Raw genomic sequence first — 23,029 nt, forward strand, 5'->3', positions numbered from 1 at the left:
CAGGATGTGAGCTTATTCCCTCCTTCAAAGGAAGCTTGCCATTTTAGTTCCCCTTCCCCAGGCCCAATTATGTTTATTTTTAAAAACTGATTTTTGAAAAATTGCAATCAATTTTTTTTGGCTGTTTATAATATTTATGATATTAGACATGGTCTTAGTCTATAAGACATTATCTGTCTTTAAGAGTTGTATCTTTGTAAAGTGCCATGTACGTCCATTCGGATTATGTAAATGTTTAAATGGATTGTGTTATAGTGTCTATCTTGACATTGCACTTAGGATTGTATCCTAATCTCTGCTGGGTAGAAGAATAAAGGTCAGCAAAACTACGTTGTTTGTTAAGTAGTATGTCACTTTAAATATGAAAACTTTCAAAAAGGCACGAACATCTGTTCCTGCTGTAGTTAAGGTTACATGATGTTTTACACACACATTATATACACATACATACTATGTGTATAGTGAAGCATGCGTAAATTATATATAAATTGCTATGCAACTTTAAAGCAATCACTACTGTTTCTTCTATAATACAAGTTTTCCAATTTAAAGATACATGATAAAGTATAACTGTGTTATAATACAGCTTGTCCCTGTCTCTCAGACAACAAACAGCATTGTACTATTTGTAATTTTCCCTGATCACTTCTACAACATTCCTAAGGCCAGACTGCTATTACACAAACAAGGCACTGACCGTTTACTATTCTACTCAGCAGAGATTAGGATGCATGGAATTCATCATGGAAACCTGTATTCAATGTTTCACTTACTCTGGTTTACATCCGGAAGAACAAGAGAAGCACAGGTCTCCATGAGAGCCAAGGATTGAGTACCACTGCTCCAGTGAGACAAGGTGGGTGAGGTAACATTTCTTATTGGACCAACTTTTGTTGGTGAAAGACAATTTTCAAGTTACAGAGTTTGAGTTTTCACCAACAGAATTTGCTCCGCTAAGAGCTATTACCTCACCCACCTTGTGACTCTCCTGGAATCAACATGGTTACAACACTCCTTTTAGTGGCTGGCTGCTGAAACAAAAACTGCACAAGAGTGTGTTTGCACACTGGAGAAGCAATGGTTGCTCTACAACAGTTTTTAAATTCAAAATCAGTTTAATAAGCAACTATTCATCACCAGTAGTCCCACAGGTTAATACGCTCATGAAATTTACCTTTAAGATTGGAAGCTTTCCTGGTTGAAGATTTCTACATTTGACAGTTTCCTCCCCCATTACTGAATGTCAGTGATATCTCTAACTAACACGGATGCTACTCTGAAACCTATAATAGTATAGTGTCTACTACTGAAGTATTTGATAATAAAGTAAGTTTTTGATCTATCTTGAATGCACATTTTCAAGACAAAATTTTCATTTTACATTTCAACTGCTCTCCCCTGCCCATATAACCAATGGTTTCTCTTACCTGATAAGGAGTAATTCGTATTTTAGATTGCCTTGCTGCTGCAGCTGCACCACCATAAGTGGTTTTTCCAGGGTAAAATGGAGAATCCCCAAGCTGGCTTGTCTTAAGGACAGAAGCATTACCAAGTGACTGCAGAGAGAAATATTAACAGGTAGTTAGCAAAATGGAGACAAAACTAATGTGATTAGAATTTATATTGTGTAGTACTCACCGGGGATAGGGCTCCAAAAGCAGATAAGTTGAATGCAGGTTTTTTAGAGCTGGTAGCAGAATGTTGTGTGAGAGAATGAGATCGTTCAGCCTCTGTGGACCAGAGAGGTGGTACTGATGTATTTTTTGAAATTGCTATATCTGACAAAAGGACACATGGTGTGTGTAAATCATATTGTAAGTTAGTTAATAATGCAAGAAAATTGGACATAAAACAGCATTAAGGAGAGACATAATAAAATCGAATATTTAATCCTGCACTATTCTACCCCAGTGTTTCAGGGTTCTTTAAACAGACTAATATTATGTATTATGGCAATATAATCTGCTTCAAAGAGTAGGAGCACCAACATCATCCCTGAACCCAGGCTCTGTTCTCAAAAGTGTATACACAACTAGCCCTTAGAATGGAAATTCAAGGAACTAAACAGAACTGAATACTGATGGATTTACTATAAAACGGTATTTCTTCTTTCTGACGAAGACAGGAGGAGACTATAACACATGGGGATTGGTAATCAGACTATAAATCCTTCACACGTAGGTCAATGGTTCAAGACTAGCCCAGGTCAGAAATGACTCATTCATAAATCTGGTAACTGTTTAGTTATCCATCTGAAATGAGATAATGCTCTTATTCCCATTACTATCAAATAGTCCATAGAAACCACCAGCATTCTTACCGGCAAATTCAGGTAGGCCAAGAATCGCAACAGCATGGAAACAACTATCCTCACCAAGGATAGCTCCTCCAGAAAGGGGGAGAGCAATGGTAGATGCACAGTACGAGGAGACCTGCAATATGGCTGCCTGTGCTGTGCAGCACTTATTCTGAAGATAAAGGACCACAGTATCCAAAGGTGTCAGTCCAAAACTTAAAATTTTTACTTTAAAATCTTGAGAATGTTTTTCCTTAGTGAATGTAGTATTCATGAAATGTGACAGACTTGTCAGTATTGAAAAGTGAAGTCCTCTGTCCACAAAACAGATAAAGCACAAGCAGTGCAAGTCTCCCCACATGACCCTGACTGTATGCCTCAACTCTGACCTGCAGAACACCCCAGCCCATTTTCAGGGTTTCCATTGCCATTCAATGCTGAATTACATTGGTGATTTTGATATGAACATCCATTTAAAATTAAACGGATTGAGACCACCACCCAATTTCATGAGTACAACGAGCTGTCAGTCACTACTACCTCAACTTAGATATGAGTATAACCTAGGTGAAAGGCTTCGTGTTCCATCACCAAGTCCTGAGACATCCTAGCCTCATAACAGCATTTTTCAGAACACTCATCTAAAAATTACAATGTGATGTAATATTTCAGATACTTAAACAAAGTTAAATTCTTAAATACCAGAAGATATACATCTAAATAATTGGCACTAACAAATTTTGTATTTACTAAGATGACAGATGGCATATGAAACAAACTCAATTTATTCATGTTGTGAAACACGATCATCATATAAGGCAGATATGACCGTAGTAAAATGAAAGTTACCTTTATCAGATGCTCTAGAGGAGAAGCCACTAGTAGTTGAGATGTTATCATCATCATGCTGAGAGGTAGAATCTTTGATTTCTTTTACAAGGGAGAGTCCAGAACTGCCAATTGCAAATGCAGAGGATGTGGAGGGCTGACAATGTGGTGATGGGGAATCCAACATGGTGCAATTCAAATGACTCCGATGAAGAGAGGGTCTTGTTAATACATCTGAGAAGTTTAATGCAGATCTACTTGTGGACGGTTCTAAAGAGGAATTAAAAAAACACAATTAGCATTCTATTAGGCAAGGTGAGTGTACAAGCACACAGAAACCAAGAGCTGTTTTCTATCAACAGTCACTCTACTGCCATGTGTCAAGTACAAAAATAGAGATAAGCCAAATTTAACTTCTTCCTCACCCATACAGGGTTTCACTTAACTGTCTGATGACAGCAGCAGCACTACATGCAAATACTTAACCTACTGCAACATTAAACAAAATTTTAAACTACAAAGAAGAGAGGAAATTCAGTGTCAAGGTTTCCTTAGCAGCCCTAATGTTGTCCCCTATGTCCAATTGCTCTCAAATAGAGTCTTTCATCACACAAAATATACGCAAATTTACAAAATGCACGTATGAAGAAAATGATGAGATTCAGACATTAGACAATTCACCTAATTAATACAATCTCTATTAGATAGAAAGTATTAATAGTCACTTGATTATATGCAATAAAGGTACTTTTTTTGGTATCTTCTCTAAATTTTATTGTACTGGCTCCCCCTACAGATGAAAAATGTTGTGTCCCTGCCATCAGTTATTGCTGGGATTTTAGCATACAGAGAGAGGATACAAACCTCTTGGTTTGTGTGAAAGTGATGCCACCCTATAGTAGCAACTTCTCAAATAAATCAAAAGGTCTGAAAGGCTATTGGTGGATTAGTTCTTATAGTTCTTGTGCAAAGGAGATGGCTATTAAAGTATATTTTATCTAAAAGGAGCCTGAGGCCTTCCTCAGACGTTCTAGGAAAGCAAATGCTATTAATATCAGCATCTATGGATTAGCTCAGTGTCCAGAATCATGGTGCGGTCACTAACCCGTCTGCCCAATCTCCAGCGGATTTTTATGACAACATCTTGAGAGGAATTATATACACCAGGCTAAAGGTCCAGCTTGGGAGAGAGCATCTGTGCTTCAGGTCAATGGTTCCTGAAAGCTGATTATATGGAGTTTGTTTTTTCTGTTCTCAAGTCATTAAGATTTATCTGTGGCATTCCTCATTTGCATCATAACTGATCAAAGTTCTGGACAGTAGTGTTATTCCTAATCCTTTGGAGTTGTTTGAGTAAATCTGCTGTGTGGTTGTCCTTGCTGAGAAGTCCTGTAAGCACTTCTCAACCCAAGACAGTATGTGTTCCTCTGTCCTGAAGACATCCCCTATTCCTTTATGAAAACTTGCTCTCTAGTCAAGGACTGCGAGTGCTGTAAATTTTCTTATTTGCCCTTAAAGTCTTCTTCAAATGGTGTTGCTAGCAGAGGCAACTAACCTTCTCCAATTTGACAGTCATATAATGATAGATGCACACAAATGACCTCCTTACTCGGCTAGCAGTTTTGGTAATCGCCACCCAGCAAACATTTTTAATACATGCTCACAGATGGGAGTATCTGGATAGTCCTGCACTGCAAATTTAAGAAACTATTGCCATGTCCTGCCAACCTTGTCATGTTTATAGGTATCCTAATTTTAAGGTAATTAAGAACTAACCTGAATTTACCACCTGTATTACTGATCAAAGGAGCCTGATTTAAAAGTCAGGACTCCGAGGAGGGTATCTTCCACTCATTCTAGGACTGCTCATCAGTATCTAGAAACATAATGAATGTTTCTATGGTAATGGGATAAGAGTTTTTCATCTAGAGCTCTTTTGTTTATAAACAATCCAGCTTACTTCTGAGTACAAATCATGACCATTTAACAGCTATTTAATGGATTATATGAAACTCATTGACATATAATTCCCTATAGGACACCCCTCAGAGAACACAGGAAGACAATGTTTCAAATGACACGTTTGCACTTAAAATTGAAAAAAGTTATTAAAACATTTGTGTCAGAATTTGTAAAATCACTTTTCCTTCCAATTTCTCTTAAGTTATAATTAATTCGGAAATGTAAATTTATGACAAAGATTATTCAACTAACTGGCTACAGTTTTGATTGCAAACTCCCACATACCTTCTAAATTAATTCTTGTTGACTCAGGAGTGACTCTCCCATCAAACACTGGGGTGTCATCATCTGCATAACCATGATGGTAGTTTACTGGAGTTTCCTGCTGGCTTGTAGGTTCACTTGCATCTACACATTCATCTTCACTTTTATTGAAATACCTTTGTAACCACCCTGGTACGATATTCTTCACTGATTCTGTAACTCTACTAATGATTCCCTGCTTGAAAAAGAAAGTGCTTATATTTAACCACAAGCATGAACTCAAAAATATATTTTGACATACAACATTACACAGATACTAAAGACATGTCAGGCAAGAGCTGCTGAGAAAATGAATACAACAGACAAGAAGTTCAAACCCTTAAAGAAAGTATTATATTCCTCGAGGACAAATAAGAAGACTATTCATTGGACAATTTATTTATTTCCCTGCATCAGAGTTTTTAATCTCCCTGATGCCCTTCTCTCACGTAATCCTCAAAACTCTGATTGAACTTCAAGAGACAGGTCACTAAGCTACATTCTTCCTCCAGTTTGTAAGAAGACCTTCTTCCTACCCCTTCTCTTAGTGCTTGTCTACACGTGGAGTTGCTCCTGATTAATGCCATATGTGAATATTCTTTTGCTAGAATAAATGTGTCCCTATGTGGAGTTAATCAGGAACAACTATATGTGCAAAGAAACCCTTAGTCAACATCTACAGTGATATCAAGCTACTTCCAACAAACCATGAGCCTCATGATTTTTTGCTCATGGCACTTTAAACATTGACTACTTGTATCAAAATCTATAAAATACTATGCTTTGAACAGATATCTGTATCCTCTGATGAACTGTTAACATGAGTGAGTAATCAATGCTGATTTATCATTGTTATATTAGTGTTATTGAAAAAGAGTCATCAATTGGTCATTAAGTTTTGAGGGCTGAAGACAGTGTGCTCTTGAACTAAGTTGCTGTTGAAACTTAGTTGGAAGAAACTTGGCTACATTTCAATAGCATCTATGGCATCAAGAATGTATCTATGTGGGACTGTCAAAATAATTAGTGTTCTGCTCTTCTACCTTGGTTAAGTTTCACTCAATGACACATTTAATCTTTAAGAACCCCCAAAACCTAATTTTTGCACTTTTTAAAATACACAAATGCTTCTGTTTTCCATTTAATAATTCTTGGCAAGGTTTATATTTTACTTTAGAAGATTATGATTTTATTACTTCTGTCTACACGTCACTTGATTCCTACTGTTCCTTTTACTTCAGGCATGTCGAGTCATTATTTAGACACCATTTGGTAATCACTAAATGTTAATCATCCATTTGAAGTATCGATCAACAGCTTTCAACTCTATTACAGTTAGCATGAGAAATACCCTACTGAATTCTACACATTTTGAAATGAGAAAAGATGAGCTAACCAGATGTATATAGAATCACTATATCAGATACTACAAACACCTTCAAAGTGTTCAGACCCTCTGTAAAAAGTTCAATTTCAAAACACTTCAATGTCAGCACTCCAGTCAATTCCATCCACTAGTCATGCTCTTCAACCCCCCTGATTCAGCAAGATGCATAAGTATATGCTAACTCTTAGCACCTAAGTAGTCCCTCTAACTTTAAATAGGACTACTTAAGCATATACTTAACTAAGAACTTGAGCAGTCCTATTTAAAGTAAATGGGACAACACAAGTGCTTAAAGTAGGCTCATTCTTAACTACCTTACTGAACCTGGGTCTAGGTTTCTAGGTAATTATGTAACTTTTCTTTCCTAATAGACAGAACAAGAACCTTGCTGTACTCAACTTTCTAGAATAAAAGTTATTCACAGACTGAAATCAGAGACTTTCTAACAAAAAAGTCTTTCAAATACGTTCATATAAACACTTGTGATGGAAGTTAAAAAAAAAAATGAAAAAGGCTTGCGTAACCAGCTTGGATGGCTTTTTTCTGCAGAAAAAGTCCCACAGCTGGTTGATCTGAAAGAAAGTGGGGTCATTCTAGCTTTCCTTGTTTAAATACGGAATCTCCTTTACAAACAGCATCATAAAGATCACAATAGACACACAAATGTACACAATATGTAATCCATACTTACTACTAAGATAGCACTCGGCACCTTGTACCGTACAAACACTAAACCTCAGCTTCCCTACAGGGATAGTTGACTGTATCCAAATCACACAACGAAACAGATTTAATCATGATCTAGTTACGCAGTCCACTGAATCATTTCTTTCCAATTTGAAGGAAAAATAAATGTAACCCAATATATAAGAAAACACTACAAAACTGTTCATTGCATGTCAGGTTATGTCACTGAAGCAGTAATTTGAAACTGGAATTTCAGAGGACTTAAAAAAATGCAAAACTGTCAGTTCAAGTTCTGTTTCTACTACATCAAAATCAATAGACTTGTGGCAGGACATTATGAATGTTGTTCCTCAATGCTTCAAAAGCAAACAAAACTAAACTGTGTGGACTTCACTGTAGAAGATTATATATAAACATGATCAAATGAGTAAACTGAAGATTCAAACTATTTAAACTGAGGAAGAAAAGACATTACAGATCACTTTTGTTCTGTCATAACTGAATAGCAGCAGCGAGGCACCTCCCAGAGTGGTGTTGGTGGGAGCCAACCAGAACAGTGGATTTCAGAATTAACACCATTAAAATGTGTTGTGCCAGTTCACACCTCAAAGCTACCATCAGAGATTGTCTGTGGACTCAGGCAGACATTACTATATGGGTTATATCCTGGTCATGTTTTCAAGTTTTCCTTCACAACCACAAGGGCTAGGAACAGAACTTTTATTTTATATTAAAGCTTTCTTTCCAGAAGCTGGAGCCCTAGGCACATGTCTACAGTGCCAACACCTTAACCTGGCCTTCCTATAAGATGCCATTTGTTGATTTTTTTAAATTATTTTTTGTAATTTGACTAAGCAAATTTATCCCCTTGTTCAGGGTAGCAAGGATGGTTCAGTGCATCGGACACTGGAAGGGAATGTCAGAGACATGGACTAAATTCCTGGCGTGGCTTCCTGTGTGACTTTGGGCAAATCACAAACTATCCTGTATAGGCATTATATTTATTTAGCCCTTTGGCAGACAGCTATTGAATTAGATAATTTCTCACACGTTACAGCAGTTTCATATGCTATTGTTAGTAATAACAATAACAGTGTGACCAGTTTAAATTCATTTACATCTTATTCTCATTCCAGTGTAAACAGTAGGAAAACACTACAAATCATAGAAACATGGAATCCTGGAAATAAGACAGGCAGTTGAAGAACAGATATTTGAAAACATACAGTACTAATCTTCAATTATCCACATTCTGCATCTGGTTCTGCTTACTGTCAGAAGACAGGATACTGGGCTAGATGGACAATTGTTCTGACCCAGTATGGCCATTCTTATGTTCTTAACTCTATTAAAAAAATAAAACTAATACTATCTAGAAGAGGTGGTAGTACCTACAGTTTTGGCTGATTATTTAAAAGTAATTTTGATGGCTATTTAGTACATACAAAGATGCAACTCTGAAATCAAGTCAAGCCTCTACCTAGGATGAAGATTTGCCTAGCAGCTGTAACCAGTATAAATGAATGTTATAATTCAGTGGGGAGGGGGATTTAAATATCCACTCTTCAAAAGGAATCACAAGCAGAAATAAGAAGTATATAAAACAAATAAATGTGCAAACTGTTTATGTCACAATTTCATTCCCCAACTTTATTTTAAAATAATCCTTCCGGTCCTTTAGCTTACTTTCTGCATCTGAGACCTTGTCTACACTGGTGGTAGTGTGTAGGGTACATGTAACTACAGACTACAGTGAAAGGCCTGCTGCATCCACACTCACTACTGCGAAAGGCTGTGGTGGCAGGAAGCAATGGGGAAAGCCTCTGGCAGGGAAGAGCTGTTGGAACGTTTCCCCACTGCCTTCCCCCTTCCGGAACCTTCCCTTACTGCCGGAGTCTTTCATCGTGGTGGGGAAAGGCTCCGGCAACAAGGAGATGGTAGGACGCTACACTGCTAAAAGTAGCGGTATAGATCCAGGAAGCACTGCTTGGGCACGTAGAGAGCCATGTAGGGTATATACCCTAAGGCAGTGGTTCTCAACCAGGGGTCCGGGGCCCCCTGGGGGGCTGTGAGCAGGTTTCAGGGGGTCCGGGAAGCCTGACTGGCATTAGACTTGCTAGGGTTCAGGGCAGCAAGCCAAAGCCCCATCATGCAGGACTGCAGCCCAGGACCCGAGCCCTGCCACATGGGGCTGAAGCTGAAGACTAAGCAACTTAGCTTTGCGGGGCCCCCTGTGGTGTGGGACCCCAGGCAATTGCCCTGCTTGCTACCCCCTAGCACCGGTCCTGGCTTTTATATGCAGAAAAACATTGTTGTGGCACAGCTGGGCCGTGAAGTTTTTATAGCATGTTGGGGGGGGCCTCAGAAAAGGGTTGAGAACTCTTGCCCTAGGGTTAGGCATGTAGGTCACTCTACTCATCTAAGCTGTGCTTCACCAACTACATTGCTATTTATACCCCTGGTAGCTGGGTGTACAGTGTCTGTAAATGTAGATATGCCATGAAACTACTTTATGCATGTGACAATTTCACCTATTTGCATTGGCCTTTCACACAGCAATAGGAAAGAAAAAAAATTTTAAAAGAAGAAAGCGTGTTTGAAAAACCACAACAAGTAGTAAGGGAACCCAGAGCAAGTGTGTTATATGAAACTACATTCAATTCTTTTCTTTAAAAAAAACTGATTAGATTTCAAGCCAACAGCATTAAAGATCAGCTGCAAAATTGCAATTTGCCTTAATGAACTTAATGAAGCTAAAAGACTATGCATGAAGTTCAGATCATACCTTCAAATAGTCAAAGGTATACACTCACTAACGTAAATAACAAGTGGAAATTAGCCACCAATAAGCATCTTTATCAGGCTGTAAATGTTCACATCCAGTCAAGTTCTCAGGATTTTCCTTTTTCTTGTCAGAATTTACTCTAATTTCTTAGAATGCATGAATCTCAAAATGAAACTGCATATTGCTATGCCTAAGTAACAAGGTCATCTTGAAGTATTACTCCTGGGGGAATTCTACATCACCATGCAAGCATAGAATTAATGTCCCCCCCAGATTCTCCCTTTCCCTGCAGAATAATTGATTCTGATGGGGAAGTGAAGGGTAGTTGCAACTACATCTTTCGCTCACCAGGGGCTGATGTGGCATTAGAAGAGAGGCAGCTGGCCCATGGGCTGGAGCAGCCAGCTGTGGAGAGGGAGGGGGCAGAGGCTACCTTCTTCACAGAGCCCTGCGCACGGGGCCTTTAAGGATGCACTGGATGGAATGGGGGGAGGATAGAGAGGCACACAAGGGGCTTCTGGGGGGTCACACAGATGGGGGTTTAAAAGGGCTAGTGGGGAGGCAGATTGTGGTGGGGGAACAGCAGCTAATGGGGTGACAACATTGAGCCAGGGTTGAATGGGGTGGGGGTACAGGGCCACATAGGGATAGAGGGAGTGGGGATGGTTGAGTGGGGGTGCAGGGACATATGGGGACGGGGCAGCTATGCCTGGCTGAATGGGGAGTGGGGGTGCAGGGACATATGGGGACATGTGCCAATATGCCTGGCTGAATGGGATGCAGGAACACATGGGAACAGGGGAGGAGGGGTTCAGGGACACGGGGACAGGGGCAGACGTGTCTGTCTGAATGGCAGAGGCTAGGGGTCAGCCAGGTTCTGCATGGCGGAGGCTCCCCAACTCCCTAACAATCCTTCTCTCCCTCCACCCCCAAAAAACTGTTCCATACTTCTCACACCTACACCCAACAACCTGCCAAGTTTACTCCCAGGCTCCTCCCAAGCAATTACTTCCCTGACCCTCAGCTCTCCATTACCCCGACTTCCACAAGCCTTTGGGCTGCTTTTGAGGGGTGTGGGAAATACGTTTCTGTATTGTAGTTTAAATGAATTATTACTCAAAGTTCTATATTGACATGCCTAGTAAGGAATTTGTCAAAAAAACATTTCCTGAATCTTTTTTGTTGTCTGTATCGTTACAGACATACTTGAAGACACGTATTTTGAAATAAATTACCAAGTGATTGAAACTGGCATGATTATATTGTGTTATTTTGACAAATAAAATATACAGAATTTTAAAATATTGTGTGCAGAATTTTTAATTTTGGGTGCAGAATTCCCCCAGGAGTAAAGTATGACAGAACAGCATATTTGGCCTTTTTTATTATTATTATTATTAAATGAAGCATTGGTAAGTTTCTGATTTTTTATTATTATTATTATTATTATTATTAAATGAAGCATTGGTAAGTTTTTGATTTAATATTGGTATTTTGCTCCGAACAACGTTACTGGCATGCCACCAATTACATAACCCTTTGGAATGTTTGCTTCATTTAGAGCAATTGGAATACTTCCAAAATTTTGTTTCTAAAATCCTGAATGAAGGATTGTGTCTCTTGATACCAGCTTGTTTTTCTTTCATTATTTGAACTGAGACCTGGAAACGCTTTAAAAAATATCTAGTTAGTTTACTAGATCCAAACATCCCAGAGAAGATACTGCAGCGTTCTACACTTTAGTACTGCTTGCAAATCTGCAAAGCAAACACCCAGCCTATCACTACCAACAATCCACATTGTATACGCTACAAGAGAAGTCATACCCAGACATTCCCGGTTCTAAGGAATTCAGGTTACCAGTTGGTTAAAGCCTGTTCCTGCCCTGCTCCCCCAGTATTGAGGGTCTTTGTCTAGGTAAATATATTCTATGTTTATATCCTATAGTATATAGTGTAAACATTTCATAAAACCACATAAGATTGGAAAATGTGAGACTACAGGCTGCATGCAAGCCTTAGTAATATGTTGTGCCTGTCACTGATCAATTCTATCAGAGCACATGCTACGTATAACACCTTGAGAAAGCCATCAATTACAACACTGAAAAGAAAAAAAGAAAAAGAAAAATTTAAAATACTAATATGCACCTTAACCACTATTATGGGCACTACGCTAAAATGCAAGGAAAAATTGAGAGGAATCCCTGGCAACCCTAAAGTCTATGATTCTATGATTTTGAGAGAGACTGGGGATTTAGCTAACTGTATTTGTTTGCATCAAGACTTCTATATTTACATAGTGTAAAATACACCTACAATTGAACAAAAACATAATTTAGAACTGTAATAATGGAAAGCCAGCTCAAAACCAATGATACTGGTTCTATTCATATAAAGAAAAATTGTTTCAGACTAAAATTAGAGTTTTTATTTAAAAACAGGCAAGGCAGCAGGATGGCAAAGTAGAGTACAACACTCCTGACAAATACTTTGACATGTACTGAATAGAAAATCATCCAGAAATACCTTTTCCAATCCATCTCAGATTATGCGCTTATATGGGCCCTTCACCATATTATCTGAACACTTACATAGTATTTAAAAATAGGAATAACAACCCTCTCCCCTCCCTTCCTTCCTAGTCTGTAAAAAAAATAGCTCAATTAACTTTTTAAATGTTTACTTGTGAGTTCAGTGGAAGAGCTGTCTGATTTTGCTCTCCCTCACTATGTTATATGTGGAGAGAGAAAGACGAAGAAATATGATTCACAATTAATTCTACAAGTGGTGAGGTCTATGACTATCATCACTTCTTATGGGAGTTACATTGCCAAAGTCCAGCTCCCATAAAAGTTCCGTCTTCACATTTACAAACTTCCACCTATTGGTCAACAGTTTTATTCTTCCAGTGGAACGTAGCTATCGTGCAAGGTCATCAGAGAAAAGGCAATCTCTCAGGGAGAGGGGAGATAGCACCACTCCCACGAAGAGCTTTGAAATTTAGGACAGATAACTTCTCTATTCAATGGGGAGACCGCACAGAGAATGGACCACTGAAGTGATCTGTTTGTGACAATTTGCGTTGCTAAGAACCCCCAAGATAAAAACAGAATCATAACACCTTTGGCCAAAATACTTAGCAAATAAATGACTATCAGAATTTAAAGTCCTCAATTAGATGTATGAACAATTAGCTGCGTCATACTTAATTAAGAACAGTGAAAGTGGGGCTATGTTACTGTGCAGAGTAAGATTTCAAATAAATTAAGCATGAAAATAAAAATGTGAGACACTAGTAAGGACAAGTCTCTTGTGCTTTTTTCTTTTTTTTTTAATCTATAAAGGACTCATCCACACATGATGCACACTCATATATGATGAAGTGATAGATGACCTATCCTACGGTAACCTTCTAAAAAATTGTTTAAATGTGATTGCATAACCCGAATGTGTGTGTGTTGGGGGGGGGGGGGGAGAGGGTGTGGGATGTTTGCTTTGTTTAATGTATATGGACAGAAATGCCTTATTTAGATTAGAAAAATTAGGCCCCACAATTTATCAGTAGAATCAGTCTAACACATGTAGTAACAATGATATAAACTGTAGCATAGACAGGACGTATGCATTTTTACCAATGTATCATCTAACCCTTGGAATGGAGAAAGAAAGGTTACTTATCTTATAGTAACTGGAGTACAAGATGTGTAGTCACTGTGGGTGTGAATACACTCTGTACATTGGGGACCAGAAACTCTTCAACAGCAGCATCCATTGGTCTGCATTTGCGCCTCCTTGTGCTTTCAACTGAGAGCATAAAGGGCAGTGCAGACCAACTGCCTCTCCAGGTGTGATTCTAACATGGATCCCAAAAGGACCTGAGCAAAGGAAGGCAGTCTTGAATATTCAAAGGGACCACACATCTCAAATAACTCTAGTTACTGTAAGGTAAGTAATCTTCCTTTCTTCTTCAAGTGCTAGTCCCTATGGGTATTCACTGTGGATGACTCCCAAGCAGTGCTCATTAAGGAGGAGGGCACAAGGAAGTTTGTTATATCACAGAGTGCAGGACTGCTGTGCTAAAGGAAGCATTTCACAGCCAAAGCTTGGACCAGAGCATAGTGCCTGGTGAAGGTGAATACAGAGCCCCAAGTAGCTGCTCTGCATATCTCTGAGAGCAGGATTCCCTGTAATGAGGGTACTGACAGCACTTGGACTCTCACAGAATGGGCCCTGACAGTTTGAGAAGGATGGACTTTTATACGATCATAGCACAGAACGATGCAGGAGGAAATCCACTTAGAGACCCTTTGGGAAGAGACAGCCTTTTCCTTCACTGTTTCAGCAACAGTGCCAAACAAACCTTGGGGACTTCCAAAAAGGTGCCATTCTGTGCAGGTAGAAGGCCAGAGACCTACACAAGTCCAAGGAATGGAGTCGTGTCCCCCTGCATTCTCAGGTTTTTGGAAGGTGAACAGTCTAGTTAAGGTGAAATTCAGAAGGTATTTTAGGTATGAACTTTGGATGTAGTCATAAAGAAAACTAGTTCTAGTGAAAAACTGTATAAGGCAGGTCCGCTATAAGGAACCCAAGCTCCCCAACCCTTTTAGCAGAGGTAACTGGTATCAAGAAGCGACATTCAAGGAAGGTGCAGAAAGGAACAGAAAGCCAAGAGTTCAAATGGTCATCTCATGAGAGAAGAGAGGATGAGGCTCAGATCCTAGGCAGGGACTGGTTTTGCAATCTGAATGTCCTTATGATATGCTTCAGGAACTTTGCAGTAGTAGGATGAGTAAAGACTGAGTAGTCTTCCCCACTGGGTGGGAAGAGCTAAGAGCTGCCACATGTACCCACTGGGACCTGACAGACAAGCCACATGTCTTTTGCAAGAAAAGATACTCCAGAACAAGAAGAATGCCCAAACCCTCTGATGAGTAGCCATTTGACATGTCCGGGACCTATTTGTCCATTGTAATAGTGTGCCACATCAGGTGGCCTCTGAAGGGGACAGCAGCAGACATTGTGAAGACTGGCTGTCAATCCTCAGGTGCTACAACACAAGAAGCAGCTGACACTAAACTGGGGGATTGTGATGCAGGGTGCCTACACAGCTGGATCCTCTGTCATTGCTTTAGGGGTTCACACATCTTCTGTTGGAAGAAGATGGTGGTTGATGTCAAGGCAGAAAGGAGACCTGGAGTATTTTCTACACAGTGCCGAAGTACTCAGAGAGCAGAGGGTATGCAGTCACTTGTTTTGTCCCTAATGAGATTGGGACCTTCAAAGGGAAAGCCCTCAAAGGTGGTTTGGACATCCCAGAGGAACCCCAAGGCCAGCAGCCATGATGCCCATCTCATGATTATGGATTGTGACACTACATCAAGGGACACCTGGAGACAAGATCTTGACACTAGTTTTCCCACATCCAGGATGGCCTGGAACTAAGGTCTGTTTTCCTGAAGGAGCTTGCTATAATTCAAGAAGTTATACTTAAACACTGAAGTTGGTAGTTTGCTATTCAGAATGCTAAACTAAGCTGACAAAAACATCTTTCTTCCAAAGAGGTCAAGTCCTTTGGTATTTTTATTCAGTGAAGTGGATTTGGGCTGAGGTAGCTGGCTTCTTTTTGTAACTCCTTGGACCACCAAGGAATTGGAGGTAGGGTGGGAAAACAGAAATTCCGTGGTTTTGCGGGGAGCAAAGCAGCATTTCTCAGCCCTCTCTGGGGCACAGGTTGCAGTAATGTGCACAATAAATCGGGCAGGTTCCATGATGGCCTTGCCAATCTGGACTGCCATTTAAAACGGAGACGTAGCCTGGAGGATGTGCAAAAGCAAGTCGGCTGGATCCTGGAACTCCTCTAGTGGAATTTGGAGAGCATCTGTGATTCTTCTGAGGTGATCCTGGTACTGTTTAAAATAATCTAGGGGTAATGGAGACGCTGGTGATAGTGCCTCATGTGGAGAGGACAAGGTTTCACTGGTGGATCCAGCTGCTCCCTCTCCATCAGCTGCTCCCTTGGTGACTAGTGGTGGTAACCACTACTGGGCGCAGAACATAGGGTCCTCATATTCAGGTGCCTGGAAGTATGGTTCCCAGGGACCTCAACAGAGATATAGGATGGGGTGTAGGGGTCCACATCAAGAGTACCATTAGTCTCAGGAAAACAAATGCTGTTGGGGAGGACATGAGGGCAAGCAAGTGCATTTGGAAGCAGTCTGGGTTGACGGCTCTTCGTCGGGTATCTGGAGGGTCAGTCAGTACAAGCTCATTTTTGTTTAATGAACAGGATTCTTCATGTTCCAGTGGTGGGGCTGGTGGCGTAGTGGGATGGTTCCCACCAATCAGGAGCAAGGACAAGCAGGAAGTAGAGAGGATCAGGCTGATCTCTTTCTCCAGCTGGTTCACAGTATTGGCAAATGAATGGAGAGTCGATGGGGTGGAGACCTCCTGGAGCAGGATCAGTTCAGAGAAAATCAGAGATGTCGGGTCTGCATACATAGCTATGTCTTCCAGAAGATTACAGGGCCTTGAGCGGATTGATATCTTTGGCTTTGTCTAGACCATTGGTGCTGTCTTGAAGGAGGAGGATCTGTAAGTGGCTGGCACCACTGAAATGGAGGGGGGGGGGGGGGAAGAATCCCTTCTGACTTTATGAGGCATAGGCGTTGTTAACGTCCTTCAATGTGTGGCATTGGGGCACTGGAAGCTCCCAGTACCACCAACACTGCCTTTTTAGTACAAGCTCTGAGTGCACCTGTTCCAGGATGCAAAGTCTCAGGTGGTGCTAGAGGAAGAGGTGAGGCAGACCTGTTTTTCAAAGATTTATGTGGGGACTTGTCCCTCTTCTTGTGTTTGCCCTTGTCCTTCTCCTGCCTCTGCCTCATGGAGCCCCTGTGCTTGGTGAAGGACTTTGAACCACTAGTACCAGATGGCAGAGGAACACTGCCCAGTGACGCCAAACAGGTTGAAGGGAAGCAGGAGGGTTCAGGATACAAGCAGGGTCTCATGGAGAGCTACATGAAGTGTTTTCAGAGCCTGAGTTCATGAGACTACCTTGTACATGGGGGGGAAAGAGCAAGAGATGCCACACCTCAAGGGCATGTGAACCTCCCCAAGGCAATACAGGCACCTGTCATGCAGGTCGCTCACCAGGAAGACCCAGGGGCAGGCCAGGCAAGGCTTAAAGCATGGTACCTTGGGCATAATAGGTAAACAAGACAAAGGGGAGATAATGGAGGAGGACCCTCAATTCTCCACTAATTAGCACTAAAACTAGACTAAACTATCTCAGCTAAAATATTGTTTACAATATTTACAGATTCTAGGTAGGAGAATGAAGAAGAGAAGAATGGACACAAGGTTCTGGAGAGGTGGTCAGTCTGCGCTGCCCCTTCTGCCCTCATTTGAAAGCATGACAAGGTGCAAGGTGCAAACCAACAGACACTGCTAATGAAGAGTTTCTGGTCACAGGCAAACAGAGCATTCATAGTGAATACCCAAAACGATCAGCACTCGAAGAAGTGACAAGTTATTGGCGTAGACGACATACCGACACTTTTATCATCATATCACGTAGACTGCGCTGAGCCACTGTAGCCAACGGGGCTGTCAGATGATGGGGAAAATTGCAGTGAGATTGTGTTAACATACAGGGGAGCAGGGTTTGTAGAGTATGAGGTAGTGAGATTCTGGCATGTAAGGAGAGAGCAACCATGTTGGTGAAGATGCAAGTACAGGAAATGAAGAAACCAGGGAAGCACTAGAATGTTATTGCTTTCTCCACCCATCACATCTGATAAAGTTTGCTGAGGAATTAAGTCACTCTGCACATCCTGTGGGAATTCTGCACCAAAAAATTAAAACTTCTGCACACTATTTTAAAATTCTGCATATTTTGTCAAAATAACACAATATAATCATGCCAGTTTCAATTACTTGGTAATTTATTTCAAAATACCTGTCAGCAAGTATAATTGTAACAATACAGACAACATAAAAGATTCAGGAAATGTTTTTTGACAAGCAGATTCCTTGCTTGGCATATTAATACTGAACTTGATGTATCTTTGTTGACAGTTATCTTCTTTTTCAGTGAAATGAAATATTTCATTTAAACAAAGTCATTATATAAAAATATGCTGTATAAAAGTACAGTGGAACCCTGATTATCTGATCTAATTGGGATCTGGGCCAGATTGGATAAACAAAAATCCAGATAAACTGGAGAATGGGTGATTGGGGCCTCCCATCATCAGGTGTCGGCAGCTGGGGCTCCAGCTGTCACAAATTCTGCATGAAAAAATAAAATTCTGCATTGTGCAGTGGCACAGAATTCCAGCAGGAGTATCTGTTGGATGGAGAAAACAAGGAAACACTAGCCAAACCCTGCCTTCTTCTCATGTTGTACCCCAGCGCTCCTTACATACTACCCCCAGCATTCCCTGCCCCCAAACTCCAAGCACCTCTGCTACCTTGACAAATTCTTTACCCTCCAACCCAAAACCTCCCAATCGCTTGCTGCCATTGCCGCCATAAAAATCCTTGTCATTTTCCCCCATGCCCACAACTTTCATATACAAACGTTAACGAGGACCTTGAATTTTTAAGGTAGTAAAAACTCATTATATACTTTCACAGTGAAGCAACATATGCTTATCTTAATGTCTTGCTGAGGTCATAATTAAACCTTTGCATTTCTTTGAGATTTGGAGAAACTGGATGCGTGCTTTCTGGGTAGATATATATGGGAAGTGAAAGTCTGTTGTGGAAGTAAAGAATCTATTGCTTTGTTTACAAAAGAATTTCCTATTAATGTTATTACTCGTTCAGCTGAACCCAGGTTAGCAACAGTGGGAGCTCAAGCATAGACAAGACTCTGGCAGCTTTAATTAACATAGCAGTAAAGCCAATCGAAGCCACTAGAGCCTTGTCTACTAGGGAACCCCAACTGTGCCAATGCCAGTTGGCATCAGCAGGAATTTCTTTGTTAGAGTCTTTGAAGGTTTGGGACTGATGAGACTAGAGCAATAAATTACATGAACTGAAGCTGCTCCGGGTGTTAGTGTAGCCTAACTGGCGATTTCCTGGATTTTTTGTGACTGCGTTGATAAAGAATGTTACTAAAGTGCATTTCCTAAGACAATTAAGCGCACGTGTATGTAAAAATATCAACTAGGATTAAAACTTAGTTCAACATGTTATCTGTCCATGCAAGAAAAAAAAGTGCTATAATATGGCTTAAACGCAATCATGTTTAAATGTGGTTAATTTTGTAGGAAGGTCCCAATTTGGTTTTTTCCAAGCTCTGTTTAGAATGCACATCAACAATATTAGCAAAGAGTGGGTTCTAGCACCATTATGCATACATAACGTAAAAGACCGCTATGCCCACCCAAGACTTATGATTTTTATTCTTTCATTACCAGAGTTGCAGCAATACCACCTGGGAGCATTAATATAAACTAACTAACATTTTAAACACTGACTGTGTCATCTAGCTGCCCAGAACTTCCTAAGTGTTTTTAGCATTGTAGCAGGATCTACACTAGGAAAATTACTCATTGCTTACAAGTGGTGTCAGCAGTTGGCTTGGTTTTGTTTACTCTCTAGCCATATGATTTAACAGGATCTGTATAAGACAAAAACTCTTCAAGAATCAATGCTGTACTGTCTTTACCTCCCTTCCTTATTATAGACTGAGCTGATATACGATAGGGCTATTGTGATTCAAACACTGAACGTGCCAATCCTATTATGTATTCATCTCACCTTGTTCACGAGTCCTCCCTATTAGTGAAGACGCAATTTTTGAGTTAGACATGAACTCTGTAGCGTTTTACTGTAGATACTACCTACACCAATGGGAAGGATTCTCCCATTAGCACAAAAAGAATTCTTCCATCAATCTAGCACTGTCTGTACCAGGGATTAGGTTGGCATAGCTACATCTCTCAGGGGAGCGTGTATTTTCACACCAGAGAGACATAGCTATACCCATGTAAAATCCTAATGTAGACTATACTTGAGTTTGAAACTTTACATGTATAGAGAGCCCTTATTTAGAAGTAGCATCTTGTTAAGTTTGGGTGATGAAATGGGAAATATTAAAGTAAGGTAAATAATTGAAAAGTCACTTCTTATGCTCAGTGGCCATCTATGATTTTTAGCATGGCTCAACAAAGCTCTATCAACTTTTAAGCATCATACAGGGGCTTTGTCTACAACAGAAGAGTTAGGATCCAAAATTCACTTTTGGGTAGCAACAGTGGAAGTTGTAGTTACTTTAGTCAGGGCTCAAGAGTTTTTAAATCTACATTTTGTCTAATCCTGCTATGTGTTCTTTGACCAGTCTGATAAACACAAGGATTGCCACTTGGACAATGTGCTTAAGGCAGATTGTAAGTATCCCACCGAAGCACACAACAAGGTCCTCTGAAGACAGATGGAACATCAGTGACAAGATAAACCAGTGGTTGCAAAAATGGCAGATTCTGCAGTTTCATCATGGTTGTCTAAAATTTCTGATTCATTCTGTAGTGTTTTGTATATTCTAATCTTCTGTTAAAAACAAAGAACTGCTCTACATTATAAAAATTGCACTGGTGTAACTAAACACTAGTGTAAACTAAACACTAAACGCTGGTGTAACTAAACAAATTGACTTAAGCTAAACAGATGTAAGATTGAAAACTGTTTAAGTGAATCTATACTAGAGGTTTGAACATGTGGATATAGCTTGTCTAATGTAGACCAGTCCCAATTTTCTTTTTCACTGGCGAAGATTAAGGTGCCCCAATATGTTTCTAACCTATATGGAAGATGTCTGCAGCCAAATAGCAGCAAAGATGGTAATAACAGCTCTCCTGTTCTATTCATTTCAGTGAGGTGTGAACATCAAAACCAAATTGGAACTAATTCAAACATGATCAGTCAAAAGCATTTTGTCTCTCTCAAAAAACAAAACAAAACACAAGAAACATCAATTTAATATTATATATTAAGGCAATGTTAAGGTTACAAAGTGCAAGCAAATCAAAAATATATATTGAATGTGGGCAAGTTAATGTCACTAATGTTAATACCCATTTTCCCGACTTGTGTGTATTTATATCTGTAATTTTAAGATTTCATTAGCAGGTTTTTTTTATTTTAATTAACCTGAGGTGAGCGTGCTGAAAGCCCTAAGTAGCATCATATACTGTGAAGATTCAGGACACTGCTCCTTTATTTCCTAAATTTTCCACACAGATGGTAGTCATGTCAATTAATGCACTACTAGAAGGCAATCAGGACTTGCCTACATTAGAAAAGTTCCACCAGTTTAATTAAGTCTATTAAAAACCGATCTCGTTAATACAGTGCAACTCATTAATACAGATATACTTAAACTTGTTTGACCCTTACTAACCAAATTAGGATAAAATAATTTAAAGTGAGAGTTAAATCAGTTTAAGTACAGCTATATTAGAGATCTGCACTAATTTAATTCACTTGATTTAAATTTTTTAAGACAATTTGTAGACCAGCCTACAACTCCATAGCAATAGCTGCAGTAAAAAAAAAAAAATGAATGGAATTTGTTAATTTGTCATTTGTATAAGGATCTTGAGCGGATGACTGCAGACGACATGGCTCTGGGAAGAAGGATAAAGGAGTTTGAGGCACAAGTGGTGTTCTCTTCCATCCTCCCTGTGGAAGGAAAAGGCCCAGGTAGAGACCGTCGAATCGTGGAAGTCAATGAATGGCTACACAGGTAGTGTCGGAGAGAAGACTTTGGATTGTTTGACCATGGGATGGTGTTCCAAGAAGAAGGATTGCTAGGCAGAGATGGGCTCCACCTAATGAAGAGAGGGAAGAGCAACTTCGCAAGCAGGCTGGCTAACCTAGTGAGGAGGGCTTTACACTAGGTTCACTGGGGGAAGGAGACCAAAGAGGGGAGAACTCCTGCCTCATACTGAGAAAGCAGGATGATCAGCGATGTATCTTAAGTGCCTATATACAAATGCAAGAAACCTGGGAAACAAGCAGGGAGAACTGGAAGTCCTGGCACAGTCAAGGAATTATGATATGATTGGAATAACAGAGACTTGGTGGAATAACTCACATGACTGGAGTACTATCATGGATGGATATAAACTGTTCAGGAAGGACAGGCAGGGCAGAAAAGGTGGGGGAGTTGCACTGTATGTAAGAGAGCAGTATGACTGCTCAGAGCTCCAGTATGAAACTGCAGAAAAACCTGAGAGTCTCTGGATTAAATTTAGAAGCGTGAGCAACAAGGAGGGTGATGTGGTGGAAGTCTGCTGCAGACCACCAGACCGGGGGATGAGGTGGACGAGGCTTTCTTCACACAACTAACAGATGTTACTAGAGCACAGGCCCTGGTTCTCATGGGGGACTTCAGTCACCCGATATCTGCTGGGAGAGCAATACAGCAGTGCACAGACAATCCAGGAAGATTTTGGAAAGTGTAGGGGACAATTTCCTGGTGCAAGTGCTGGAGGAACCAATTAGGGGAAGAGCACTTCTTAACCTGCTGCTCACAAACAGGGAAGAATTAGTACGGGAAGCAAAAGTGGATGGGAACCTGGGAAACAGTGACCATGAGATGGTCGAGTTCAGGATCCTGACAAAAGGAAGAAAGAGCAGCAGAATAAGGACCCTGGACTTCGGAAAAGCAGACTTCAACTCCCTCAGGGAACTGATGAGCAGGATCCCCTGGGAGAATAAGAGAAGGAGGAAAGGAGTCCAGGAGAGCTGGCTGTATTTTAAAGAATCCT

The 23,029-nt window shown here is 40.3% G+C and overlaps 1 protein-coding gene across 3 annotated transcripts in view; it reads right to left on the bottom strand.

Annotated features, from left to right (window-relative positions):
• Positions 1–23,029, bottom strand: part of NUP153 (nucleoporin 153) — a 63,668-nt gene that overhangs the window by 34,123 nt on the left and 6,516 nt on the right. For 2 of the 3 annotated variants that reach the window (XM_074944847.1, XM_074944845.1), the window contains exons 2-5: positions 5,372–5,588; positions 3,146–3,394; positions 1,639–1,778; positions 1,428–1,556 (exon numbers count right to left, since the gene is read on the bottom strand). In XM_074944847.1, the coding sequence (XP_074800948.1) occupies positions 1,428–1,556; positions 1,639–1,778; positions 3,146–3,394; positions 5,372–5,588 (735 nt within the window). The remainder of the gene's footprint in view (positions 1–1,427; positions 1,557–1,638; positions 1,779–3,145; positions 3,395–5,371; positions 5,589–23,029) is intronic. The other variant, XM_074944846.1, reaches the window with a different exon arrangement.

The sequence above is a fragment of the Natator depressus genome, chromosome 2 (assembly GCF_965152275.1).
Source record: "Natator depressus isolate rNatDep1 chromosome 2, rNatDep2.hap1, whole genome shotgun sequence".
Classification (NCBI taxonomy): Eukaryota; Metazoa; Chordata; order Testudines; family Cheloniidae; genus Natator; species Natator depressus.